General features: G+C 30.8%; 3 protein-coding genes and 1 long non-coding RNA gene across 5 annotated transcripts; 2 read left to right on the top strand and 2 right to left on the bottom strand.

The window, feature by feature from the left end:
• The first annotated feature begins 64 nt into the window (after positions 1-64).
• On the top strand, positions 65-1,170 carry LOC135840349 (putative peptidyl-prolyl cis-trans isomerase dodo). Its single transcript, XM_065356835.1, has 3 exons — positions 65-270; positions 338-544; positions 626-1,170. The coding sequence occupies exons 1-3, from the start codon at positions 213-215 to the stop codon at positions 844-846; spliced, it is 486 nt and encodes a 161-aa protein (XP_065212907.1). The 5' UTR covers positions 65-212; the 3' UTR covers positions 847-1,170.
• A 277-nt stretch (positions 1,171-1,447) lies between these two features.
• Rrp5 (Ribosomal RNA Processing 5) lies at positions 1,448-12,357 on the top strand. 2 transcript variants are annotated; one of them, XM_065356832.1, is made up of 9 exons: positions 1,448-1,560; positions 2,844-2,858; positions 10,781-10,941; positions 11,011-11,226; positions 11,299-11,427; positions 11,513-11,614; positions 11,686-11,839; positions 11,916-12,081; positions 12,165-12,357. In XM_065356832.1, exons 3-9 carry the CDS (start codon positions 10,813-10,815, stop codon positions 12,328-12,330), a joined length of 1,062 nt encoding a protein of 353 aa, XP_065212904.1. In that variant the 5' UTR covers positions 1,448-1,560; positions 2,844-2,858; positions 10,781-10,812; the 3' UTR covers positions 12,331-12,357. The 2 variants fall into 2 exon arrangements, with proteins under 2 accessions (XP_065212904.1, XP_065212905.1); XM_065356833.1 differs by lacking the exon at positions 1,448-1,560 and having other exon boundaries at positions 2,839-2,858.
• Positions 3,077-8,409, bottom strand: LOC135839018 (uncharacterized). The gene is made up of 3 exons (XM_065354865.1): positions 5,307-8,409; positions 4,648-5,241; positions 3,077-4,209 (listed from the first exon to the last, which is right to left on the bottom strand). Exons 1-3 carry the CDS (start codon positions 8,407-8,409, stop codon positions 3,077-3,079), a joined length of 4,830 nt encoding a protein of 1,609 aa, XP_065210937.1.
• LOC135840351 (uncharacterized) lies at positions 9,037-10,300 on the bottom strand. The gene is made up of 3 exons (XR_010557728.1): positions 9,852-10,300; positions 9,598-9,765; positions 9,037-9,525 (listed from the first exon to the last, which is right to left on the bottom strand). It is a non-coding gene; the product is annotated as an uncharacterized LOC135840351 (long non-coding RNA).
• Positions 12,358-12,552: the final 195 nt, after the last annotated feature.

Genomic DNA, 12,552 nt, shown 5'->3' with positions numbered 1-12,552 from the left:
AGCCGAGTGGTTGAAGTGGTAACCTTGTGCGTTGTCATCCCCACCACTCTTCTTGCCTTGCTTATCTAAAAAGTGTGAATTCGGTGATATCGAAAATTTATTTTTGCATGTGACCCAAGCTACTTCGAAGTTCGATTCCGGTCAATTATTCTGAAATTTTCTCCCAATTATGATATAAAATTGTGAAAAACATAAACTAGTATCTGTTCAAAATGAGTTCCGATGATAGCTTACCCGGCGGTTGGGAGAAAAGGATCAGTAGATCGACAGGTGATTACAAAAAATTGGTACGTGTTTAAAGTTCGAAAAAATCGTACTCATCGTGTTTATTTTACAGGACAGGAGTATTACCTCAACGTTTACACTAAGCAAAGTCAATGGGATAAACCCGATAAACCAGCTGAAAATAATTCCGGATCCAGTGGCCCTGCTCAAGTTCAGTGTAGTCATTTACTGGTGAAACATAGAGACTCTAGAAGACCATCTTCGTGGAGAGAAGAAAATATTACTAGAACTGAAGACGAAGCTCTAAAATTGGTTTCAGGTTGGTCTTCGTTTCAAGTTTTTCAGTCATTATGTGATTAATGATGGTTACTACTAACTTGAACTGTGATTTTGATTGCAGAATATCGAGAACAAATTGTATCAGGTAAAGCTTCATTCGCCGAATTAGCTGCGAAATATTCGGATTGCAGTTCAGCTAGGAAAGGAGGCGATCTTGGGCCTTTTCCCAGAGGTGCGATGCAACCTTTATTCGAAGATGCTGCGTTTTCTTTGAAAGTTGGAGAATTGAGTGATCCAGTTCGAACAGCATCTGGTGTTCATATTATTTTAAGAACGGCCTAATCTATCGTTAATTTATTAATTATTTATCATTTTTATTCTTTCAAATTTTTAATTATTTATTCCACTTTCTTTCTTGTTTAAAAAATTGTTACCGCTTAAGAAAATTTTTGCAGTTGTCGTGTTATTATGTGTAGTGAATTCCAATATTTTCATGAGTGTTGATTGATGCTTCCATGTATGTTAGAGTTTTATATTTCCGCTTTTCAGTATACTTACTAATTTATTATGAGATTTTTTTTGTAAATTTCAATGTTTATCGTATTTTGGAGCATTTTAAAATTTTAATCGTATTTTAAATTTTTAAATAAATGTCTGTTAGTATCATTTTGTTATATTCAATGCGAATGCATTTATTTATATTTTTATCGTCAAGAATGATTACATTTTTAAATTTTAATCCTGAATCTTGCTTTTGAAGTTTTGATTGTGTCGAAATAACAACGAAATCAAAATGAATAATTCACGACGAGCCACGAGGTGACACTTGTTAGTTGAAATTTGAGTTATAATTTGAGTATTAAAAATTATCAATTATTCAAATTTCAAATTTTGATGAAAAAAAAATAAAAAAGTTTGAAAAGTGAAAACTGAAAACCGAAGTCAAAATACTGGTTCAAATCACGTAGCTGGAAACCAAAAAGTAATTTTAGTGATAACGAGCACGTGACAAAAATGATAACAAAAACAAAATTCAAATTTTTACCTACGTTTTGCTAAAGTTCTAGATTAGGGAAGTATACGCATACGCCATTTTGGTTCGACACAACGGATGTAAACAACATTAGAACGTATGTACGCATACAATCTTACGTGTAAAAAATGCAATTTTTTCGATTGTTCGCGGGTTCGGGTGAATTTGTAAGTAGTTTCCAGCTAAAGACAATGAAATTTCCTATCGATTGATGTTAAATTTTTGTTATTTCGCGCAAAATTGACGATTTTCTGAATACTTATATTATCCGATTTTTTCATACTATATGTGTCAACTTTAAACTAAAAATACTCGAAATCTTCAGTGAACACACAGGTATTTTAATATAGCAAAATGTTCGTAATTTCTTCGTCTTTAAAATGAGTGTTTATCGAAAGCTCTACATGCAACCGTTCAAAAGTTGTAGAAGTTTAAAGTTGCGAAAACAATGCAAAAACCAACCGCGGATGGTAAGTATTGAACTTTGAACTAGAATTACTCAAAATTTTCAACGAACACATAGGTATATTAATACAGCAAAACGTTCGTTATTTTATCCTTTTTAAAATGGGTCTTTACCGAAAGCTCTACCTTCTACCGTTCAAAAATTCTTGAAGATCAAAGTTGCGGAAAATGTTCTACAATCAACACTAAGTGACTGATAACAGTGATAACACAATTTGAACACTTTCCGCAACTTTGATCTTCAAGAATTTTTGAACGGTAGAAGGTAGAGCTTTCGGTAAAGACCCATTTTAAAAAGGATAAAATAACGAACGTTTTGCTGTATTAATATACCTATGTGTTCGTTGAAAATTTTGAGTAATTCTAGTTCAAAGTTCAATACTTACCATCCGCGGTTGGTTTTTGCATTGTTTTCGCAACTTTAAACTTCTACAACTTTTGAACGGTTGCATGTAGAGCTTTCGATAAACACTCATTTTAAAGACGAAGAAATTACGAACATTTTGCTGTATTAAAATACCTGTGTGTTCACTGAAGATTTCGAGTATTTTTAGTTTAAAGTTGACACATATAGTATGAAAAAATCGGATAATATAAGTATTCAGAAAATCGTCAATTTTGCGCGAAATAACAAAAATTTAACATCAATCGATAGGAAATTTCATTGTCTTTAGCTGGAAACTACTTACAAATTCACCCGAACCCGCGAACAATCGAAAAAATTGCATTTTTTACACGTAAGATTGTATGCGTACATACGTTCTAATGTTGTTTACATCCGTTGTGTCGAACCAAAATGGCGTATGCGTATACTTCCCTAATCTAGAACTTTACGTTTTGCGAAATTAATTCTGAACTAGTGGACCCGTCGGGCTAAAGCAGCAAGTGTGTAAAGTGTGAATGTAGAACAACCAGGGTTGTCATTTTACATGTGAAAATTGTACATCTACATCCACAAGTAAATGTAGAAGTGGTGTAGAAGTTTAAGGAGTTGGGTCGGACTGTTGGAGTAGCATTGCAAAATTTGAAATAATTGAATGTTGAAAATTAAAATGAATCCAGTAGGGTGATCAACTAAGATACAACACTTCTATACACAATATTTTTTGTTTTAAAGTTTACACATTCAGAGGATAACTGTACTTTGAAATTATTTTCATTTTGTACTCTGGAAAAAGCAGTATATAATTGTCCATGTGCAAAAACTTCATGAGTCAAGTTCACTCCAACAAATTCAAATGTTTGACCTTGACTTTTATTTATTGTCATGGCAAAAGCAGGAATTACTGGAAATTGAGTTCTTTTTAATTGAAATGGTAAGGTAGAATCACTTGGTAATAAATCAATTTGTGGTATATTGACTATTTTGTCTGCATGCGTACCAGTCAAAATTTCACATTGAATGAAATGATTGAATAATTTCACTACTAATAATCTTGTTCCATTGCACAAACCGTCTCGGACATTCAAATTTCGTAATAACATAACTACACATCCTACTTTAAGGCGTAATTCATGAGGAGGCATTCCAGAAGGTGTTTGGGTATATAAAAAATCTAAAGGGTATCGTTCAATTTCTAGGGGATCATCGCTTTGAACTTTATCAGAACTGTAATAAATTGTTTCTTCTCCATTTATTAATCGTAAAATTTCATTATTCACTGTTAATGCAGTGGAATTGAGTGCACAAAGAATTGTTTTTGATTTGACTACATTTTTGCTAAAATCATTACTATAGATATCTGCAATAAGATTTTTTGAAATGTACTTTTGTGGTACTTCAATTTTATCATCACTATCATTTATACTTCCATTTCCTATTGATAAAAGCCAAGTATTAAAAAGATTATTAGTGCACCTTATATTTTCAGTTAATGAAAAACATTTAAAATGATGCCATACAGAACTATATATTAAACTATGTTCAAGTATAACAGTAGCATTTGCTCTAGGAACCACAGGTAAAGTTTGTCTGAAATCACCACCTAAAATCATGATTTTATTTCCAAATTTACAATCATTTTGCATAATGAATCGCAATAATCTGTCAATACATTCTAAAATATATTTATCCATCATGGAACATTCGTCAATAATGATCATTTCACATTTTTTAAATTGCTCAGCTTCTTTAGAACCAGCTTTTATAAATGAAATTGAATCATCTAAAATTGGAACAGGTAATTTGAATCCACTATAGTGTTGGCCTGAGAATATTCTCAATGCGCATAATCTGAGAATATTCGCGAATATTCGCGAATATTCTCGAATGCTTGGAGAATATTCTCTCAAAAAAATAAAAATCACGACTTTTTTCAAAAAATTTGAAGATTTTTCTAGAATTTTCCACAATTTACAAGTTTTACCATCACTTTTATTTAAAAATTTCTAATTTTCCTTGATAATTTGAAACTTTTTCATGGAAAGTTTCCTATTATCTCTAAACTAAGCAATAATGTTCTATTTTTTGAAAAGAATCTGCGGAATATGCGCAAGAAAATGCGCATATTCTTGCGCATGCGCAAGCAAAAAAAGAATATTCGCGAATTTGCCCAACACTAATCCACTATGAGCAGTACGACCATTTTCTAATAAAAGTGCAGCTATACCAGTGGTTGCAAAGGAGAAAACAATTGCTCGCTTACTTTGCACGTATTGTACGATTGTATTATATAAATATGTTTTTCCACATCCTCCAGGTCCATCAACAAAAAAGCATCTTTGCAAACTATTTTTATTTTCAAATGCATTTTTTATTTCATTGAATATAATTAATTGTTTCTCATTTAATGAATCTATGCGTAATTGTAATGCTTGCTCGTCAATTATTGGTATACAATTATTGACATCATCTTGATCAGCTAAATTACTTAATATTTCTCTATCAATGGGTAATTCTAATTTTTCACAAGTTGTGTTATGTAACTGTAGAAGTTTATCAATTTCTTGTAATGCTTTTTGCTTTGCAATTATAGGATCAGAATATTGTCGCTGAAAATCTTCTGATAATACGTCACTAAATTTATTCCATAAAATATTTGCATTGCTCTCAATACAAAACAGACAAATATAACAAAATGCATTCCTTAATTCAGCAGGCATTGCATAAACACTCATTTCTTGCAAAGTTTGAATATAACTGTTATTATTTTTAATGAGACCTTTTGCAAAAGCTGCTTCTTCAAAAGTATTATAACAAATATTATTCACAGTACGTATATCTTCATAACTTGTTGAACCTTTACAATGTAAAAGTAATGTTCGCAGATAAAATAATTCCACATTTTTTGAATTAACCATATACATGCGTGATACAACATTGAAATGTTTTTTCTTAGTGACCAAATTTGTTTGCTTTTATCAAACACATAATGTTGAGGTATTTCAGTATATTTATATTTTCCACTATGAATATCTTTTTTATTCAATTCAAACCAAGCTAAAAGAGTACTCTTATTTCGTTGCAAACCTTTGTCTTCATTTCCTTTTTCAAACATTACATTTTGTTCACCTGGTAAATGAACTTGTAAACGAATAACACTGTGTGATCGATCATGTAACTTAAATTCAAATAATCTCCAAGCAGCTTCGCATGCACTTATGTAACGACAGTCTAGGTAGGATTCTATCTCATCATATAACAACAACGAAGTTCCTTGATGCATTATTTTAATACACGCACAATCATAACCCTTGTAAATGTACTTGAAGATATACTTTACACTTTTTACAGTTGTACACACTTCAACGTTGATATGTGCATTGTATTTCTTTGATAAATACCTATTATAAGGAACAACATGCCTATTATCGTATGTGACACCATTTTTAATAATATTTATATCATTTCTACGCTTATAAGAAGGATAACCTCCTTTATCCATGCAAGTTTGATTCTGAAAAGTTTTTGGAAACCCTTTTATACATTTTCCATCTTCCATACAATAGGCGTTAGGTTTTATTGCACCACAAGGACCATGAATCATATTATTTTTGACTATTTCATGTAATGCTGGATAAACATTAGGATCTGGAATTTCAGCACTAACAAATTTATCAATAATGTCACTACTCAATATTTTATCTTTTAAAATGAATAACATATGAGCATGAGGTAGGCCTCGTTTTTGAAATTCTATAGTGTAAACATAACCACTTACTTCGCCAAATATTCTATTATCAACAATATCATGAATCAATTCTTTATGTTTTAACAAAAATACTCTGCATACTAAATCGGGTCTATCACTTGCAGACTGCAAATACAACAAATTATCTGATATTTCTGGCCATTTAGGATTGCAAGTGAATGTAATAAATAGATCTGGAGATCCTAATGTACCAACAATTGACATAGCATCTAAATACTTTTCTCTCATATTTCTAGGTGAACCTTCAAAAGAGCTAGGTAAAATAACTTGCTTTCCAACTTCACAAGAGTTTTCCTCAGTTTTATTTCTCATGTAATCCATTAAACCAGCATAACTTTCTATTCGTAAATCTTGTTGATGCTTTCTCACATAATTCAAATTATTGGCTTCAACTTGCACGTAAGAATCTACAACATATTGTTGAAGTAATTTACCATAATTTAATAAAGGATTCTGCTGTTGGGAGGTTATAGCTAATTTAGATTTTTTATACTGCAACATAGTAATGCGCTTTTCTTTTTCATCATCATTTTGAATATTACTAAGCATATTAGGCTCCCATCCAGGTTCTCCATATGGAAACATTAAAGTGTAGCACATAGGGTCTAAATTACAACTAATAATATTGATATTTATGAACTCGTTACTATTCTCAGATTTTGGATAAATACGAATATCACGTTGAAAAGGTGGAGCACCATCGTTGTTTTTGAATATAACAGCTACTTCACTACAATTAGGTAAATTATAGCGCCTACAATCAACAGTTCTATTCTGACGTATCATCATGGAAACATTATTTTCTGTTACTGCTGTAGTGGAATTTTGTGACTGCCTATTCATTTCTTCATTTTCCAAGGTTTTCAACATTCTGTAGCTTTTTGCATATGGATTAACTGACCGTATTGCTAAATCCAAATCTTTTAGTAAATCTTTGTCACATTCTTTATTAGCATTCATTTTCAAACGTTCATTTAATGCTTCCTCACTATCTAAAAAATAGAGCTGAGCATACTTTGGAGGGAATGTAGATGAAGTTTGGCAATGTGTCGTTTTATGATAAATTTGTCCATGAATTTTATAACAATAAGGCCCAGTACCAGGAAGTGTATCAATTTGAGCACCACATGATGCAAATGACAATGCACTATTGTATTTTCTTATATTTGCCATAAAGTTCTTGTGTTTCGGATGTAGAACATTAGTTAAAAGTTCATGTATTAAAATGAGAGATTTTGGATGTTCAATTTTTACTTTACCTTTATGGCAACACTGAGTATATTTACCATCTGAGGGCAATTCCCCTTTAAAATGTAGTGCTGAACATAAATTACATTCATAATTAAGAATTCCACAATGATGTGCTGGCATTTCATCTGAAAAATTATTATGATCAAAAATTGGAGTAATATTGTGAGAAGAATTATCAAGTTTTATTCTTTTCTGGTCAAAAGTACTATAACAATGATCTAGTTGTATAATATCCTCGCCACTATTAATTATCATATGTTGCATTATTTCACCAACTTTACTATATGAATGCTCAGTTTGAACAACATTAGATACAGATGGTTCACTACAATTAGCTATTATCTGTTCAGTTTCACAATCATACATTATAATTTCTTCTACAGTAGTAATATATTTCTCCATATTTTCATCATTATGTAGATCATTCTGGACATAAATGTTTTCACTAATACCATCATCATAAATAGCAGAATAATTAATATCAGGCTGATTCTGTCTTTTGTCATGTACTGGTAAATGAGTAATATTTGAGCTACAATCGCTTACATTGTCACTTTTGGAATGAACATTCTTATTTAGATCACCATTAGGAAATTCAATGATCATTTCTCTTCTAAGTAAATCCAGCAAATGATGTCGCATATCGCTTATTGAATAAGATAATTTTGTCACATCTCTTCCATATAATCGACTGGTTGCAAAAGCTAATGCAAATACACCACAGTCTTTCCCATTTGTTTGTTGTTGAACTTTTCTGTACACAAACTGAGGATTTTTAATATTTGTACTCATTTTCAAAAATTTCTTCTGATTCTCAGTTACAGAATTACGATTTAAACTATCATACACATACATGATATTTTTTTTTCCAAATTCAAATAGAACCCAATGTCTCACATCATCCATATCAGACATTGGTCCATCAGGTAATATTTGTAAAAATTTCTTTCGTTTATCAGTATACTTTTCAACATAATTCCATACATGTGAATCCCATATACCCATGAGATAAACATCATTAAAATGAACAGAAAACCCTTGCTTATTAATGATTTCAAAAAATTTATTTATTGTGTCACCACTAATATAGTCAGTCAAAATTTCGTTTTCAATTTCCATTGTAAAAAAAAAATAATAATGTTGTGATTATGTGAAGAACTAACAATGTAATATAATTTTTCACTAAAACAGTGAAAATTTTTTATCAACTACTGGTAATAAACGTCCTAAAAAATCGATATTCAACAATTTTCCACCAACTTCTAATGAATGTTTTCAAATACCGGGTAATGCAGTTCTATATTCTGCAAAAATTCTTATCAAATGTGAAGATTGAAAACGTAATATAATTTTTCACTGAAACAGTGCAAATTGTCTGTCAACTAAGTCAACTTCTAATAAATCTTCTGAGTACTTAGTTAACTAAGTCACCATTCAACAACAACAATTGAAAAGAAAATATCAACGCTTCAAATTTATTATTTTATTAATTCAATTTTATTACTTGAAAAGGTAATATAATTTTTCACTGAAACAGTGCAAATTGTCTGTCAACTAAGTCAACTTCTAATAATAAATCTTCTAAGTAAGTAACTAAGTCACCATTCAACAACAACAATTGAAAAGAAAATATCAACGCTTTAAATTTATTCAATTCAACAACAACAATCAAAATGAAAATATCAAGGTTTCAAATTTATTATTACTATAAAAGTAATAAAATAAATCTTATTCAATTCAACATGTACTAATACATGACCAATCTATCAATGAAATTGGTCAAAATGAAAATATCAAGGTTTCAAATTTATTATTACTATAAAAGTAATAAAATAAATCGCATTCAATTTAACATGTACTAATACATGACCAATATATCAATGAAATTGATACAAAATAATGTATGAAATGTTTTAACGTGCAATGCACGACCAAGGAAAGTTTTACGTGCGGAAATACACACGGCCTTTTATGGATACCAAGAAAACAATTAACGTGTTTTTAAAACACGGCCACAGGTAATAATTTAACGTGCAATTTACACGACCTTTTGTACAGACAGATTAATGACAATCTGGAAATTGAAGCTACTAACTGTAGGTAGCTGAACAGTGCCCAAATCTGAAATAAATATTTTAAAAATGTAATATTAGTAAGCTAAATGACTAATATGTAAAAACAGTCAATGTATACCTAAAATGTAATGAGCAGTGAGCTTCAATGCAAACTGATAAACGTATCAGCTAATCTTTCAATACTCTGAAGTTTCAGTTGAGTACTTTCAGTAGACAGATTGATGACGAACTGGAAATTGAAGCTACAGGCTGTAGGTAGCTAAACAAACAGAAACAGTGCCCAAATCTGAAATGAATATTTTCAAAAATGTAATAAATCCATTATCCAATAGCAAGCTAAATGACTAAAATGTTGAAACAGTCAATGTATACCTGTAATATAATAAGAAGTGAGCTTCAATGTAAATTGAAGAATGTATCAGCTAATCTTTCATATCAACACACCATAAGAAGTGAGACAAATTGAAAAGTATCCCATTGCACACACACGTTATATAAAAGTTTTGAGTCTAGTAATAATAATAATGGTTACTGAAAGTTCAAAGTTCTAAAAATGATCTCGATCTGCTATCAACACACAACAGTAGTATCCATTATCACACTTCACAAGAAGAGAAATTGAGAAAAATTGAAAATTGTTCACGTTGCATACACAACTACACAAGTTCTAATCAATAATCATTAAATTGATAACTAATCAAGTAATTAATTATTATATTTTATAACAAATAACTGCTCCAGGAAAATCTAATTCACAATTGTTCAAAAGAAAAAGAAATCACAATAATTATCATTATTTGAGTAGTCAAGTAGTAAAATGGTGAAAAAACACATAACACTGGATGGCCAATCTCTGCTAGTCAAGGACATCAAGCACTGAAACACACTCAACTATTAATTTAATTTTTTTTTCTCATGTAACATTTTTGATTTTTTGCTTTAAAAAAATACGTTTGAATGTAATTGTAGCACCATTCATTCTTTCAATTAATTAAATTCGAATCGTCGTTGTTGAAAATTTGAGTTGAAAAATATCTGCATTTTAAATAATTTCAAAAATACTGACAAATTCAAAATCAAAATGATTGATATTTGGTGAAATTAAAAAAAAAAAAAAAAAAAAAATTGCGCCTACATTTCAATACCTACCAAAGATAACCAATCGTAGTGAGGCTACTCTGTTATCTATGACAAAAAAACTGGATCGCGTAAAGGATCGCGTCCTACAAACTACAACGGTGAAAAAGCCAAAAAATTAATCAATCTCTTCTACTGGGGTATTGGATTTTCTATTAATTAGATTAAATCCAGTTCTAATTAATTAAATAGCAAAATGCCTCCTGCAAAAAAATCTATAAAGAAGCAGAAACATTTGCCACATCTGGAGCTGGAAGATGACTCTTTCGACTGGTCCTCCAAACCGTTATCTATCGAGCAAAATGATCCTGTCACATCATCATCGGTAAGATCAATCTTTCGCTTATTTTATTCTTATAATTCTGGTAAATCAATAATCTAATTTTATTCTCAGGAAGACGAAGAAGAGACCGAAAAAAAGAGAAAGGGTATTAGTAAAAAAGAAGCCAAGAAAGAGCAACTTTTAGCCGAAAAGAGACTTCGAGAGAAAGAGGAAGAATTACTCAATCTAGATGAAAATCCCCAAACATCCGATCAATTTGATAGACTTTTATTAGGATCTCCGAACGATTCAAAATTATGGATTAAATACATGGCGTTCCACTTACAGGTAATTTATTTACAAAGGCACGTTTTTTGAAGTACATACTGAATCTTCATAGATGAAAATTTTTCGTTGTAGAATACTGAATTTGAGAGAGTGAGATCGACTGCTAGAAGAGCTCTGCAAACCATTGACTCCAGAAAGGAACAGGAGATATTGAACATTTGGATTTCGTTGTTGAATTTTGAGAATTTGTATGGAACAAAAGTGAGCACTTTCCCCCCTATAAATGTACCTGTTTCGACTAAGGCATGATTAATTTTACTGTTATTTTTTTTTTAACAATTCGCAGGAAAGTTTGAATAAATGTTTCGAAGAAGCTGCTCGTGTATGTGACGAATATCAAATATACTCCAAGATGTTGGATATTTACGTTGCCTCAAATAAATCCAAGGTATTATTTATTTTTCGCAACGAATACGGATTTGTAATTTGAACGTTACTAAAATATGTTGAAAAATTCAGGAAGCTGAACAGTTGGCCCATAAAATAACGAAGAAATTCAAATATTCGATGGATTCGTGGTTGCATTGTTGCGAATGTTTATTCAAAATTAAAGATAATACCAAAGCTAGATTTACTCTGCAACGAGGATTAACGAGTTTAGCTAAAAAAGAACGTCAGTATATCACAATTAGATTCAATTAAGTTGTATATTTTTTGTAATGCTCACGTTTTTATTATTTCACTTTCAGATGTATCATTCATTAGTCGATTCGCTCTACTGGAACACAAATACGGTTTCCCTCAAGAAGCTCAAACTTTATTCGAACATATCCTAACGTCGTATCCAGCTCGAGTAGATATCTGGAGTTGTTACGTGGATTTATTAGTCAAATCGAATTCCATCGATATCGCTAGGTGAATGAGTATTGATTATTTTGCTATATTTTCTATACAACGTATTTTATCATATAATTCATTCGTTTGGTTATTTTTCGTAGAAATGTGTTGGAAAGAGCGTGTTCCCTGAAGTTACCTGCGAAGAAAATGAAAACCTTGTTTACAAAAAGAATCGCATTCGAAGAAAGATTTGGAGATGAAAGTGCTGTGCAAAATGTCAAGAAAGAAGCTCAAAATTATGTGTCGAATTATGCTAAGGTTTTTTAATATTAAAAGTGTATATTTTCACGTTGATTTCAGTCATTTTTATTATTTTTTTTTCGAGCTTTGGGACGAACTTAGAGACTACTAATCGAGAAAAAACTTCGAAAAATTTTTTTAAAACATTATCGGATTGAATATCCTGTTATTTTTAGTAGGAGTGCGTCAAGTACGCTATTCTATGTAGGTACTATACGTTTGCAGTTTCAGTATCACCGGATGTTTTAA

Source organism: Planococcus citri, chromosome 3, assembly GCF_950023065.1.
Source record: "Planococcus citri chromosome 3, ihPlaCitr1.1, whole genome shotgun sequence".
NCBI lineage: Eukaryota > Metazoa > Arthropoda > Insecta > Hemiptera > Pseudococcidae > Planococcus > Planococcus citri.
Note: the sequence above shows the minus strand (reverse complement) of the source record. Positions and strands in the feature narration are given on the sequence as shown.

What these genes read in the sequence shown, in the direction of transcription:
- LOC135840349 (XM_065356835.1), top strand. Translation starts at nt 213, where the DNA reads ATGAGTTCCGATGATAGCTTACCCGGCGGTTGGGAGAAAAGGATCAGT. An exon ending in AAGGATCAGTAGATCGACAG is followed by an intron (nt 271 to 337) that starts GTGATTACAAAA and finishes TTTATTTTACAG; the next exon opens with GACAGGAGTATTACCTCAAC. An exon ending in AGCTCTAAAATTGGTTTCAG is followed by an intron (nt 545 to 625) that starts GTTGGTCTTCGT and finishes TTTTGATTGCAG; the next exon opens with AATATCGAGAACAAATTGTA.
- LOC135839018 (XM_065354865.1), bottom strand. Translation starts at nt 8,409, where the DNA reads ATGGGTATATGGGATTCACATGTATGGAATTATGTTGAAAAGTATACT. An exon ending in TTCAATGTTGTATCACGCAT is followed by an intron (nt 5,242 to 5,306) that starts GTATATGGTTAA and finishes TACATTGTAAAG; the next exon opens with GTTCAACAAGTTATGAAGAT. An exon ending in AATCGTACAATACGTGCAAA is followed by an intron (nt 4,210 to 4,647) that starts GTAAGCGAGCAA and finishes GAATATTCTCAG; the next exon opens with GCCAACACTATAGTGGATTC.
- Rrp5 (XM_065356832.1), top strand. Translation starts at nt 10,813, where the DNA reads ATGCCTCCTGCAAAAAAATCTATAAAGAAGCAGAAACATTTGCCACAT. An exon ending in TTGCCTCAAATAAATCCAAG is followed by an intron (nt 11,615 to 11,685) that starts GTATTATTTATT and finishes TGAAAAATTCAG; the next exon opens with GAAGCTGAACAGTTGGCCCA. An exon ending in GAGTTTAGCTAAAAAAGAAC is followed by an intron (nt 11,840 to 11,915) that starts GTCAGTATATCA and finishes TTTCACTTTCAG; the next exon opens with ATGTATCATTCATTAGTCGA.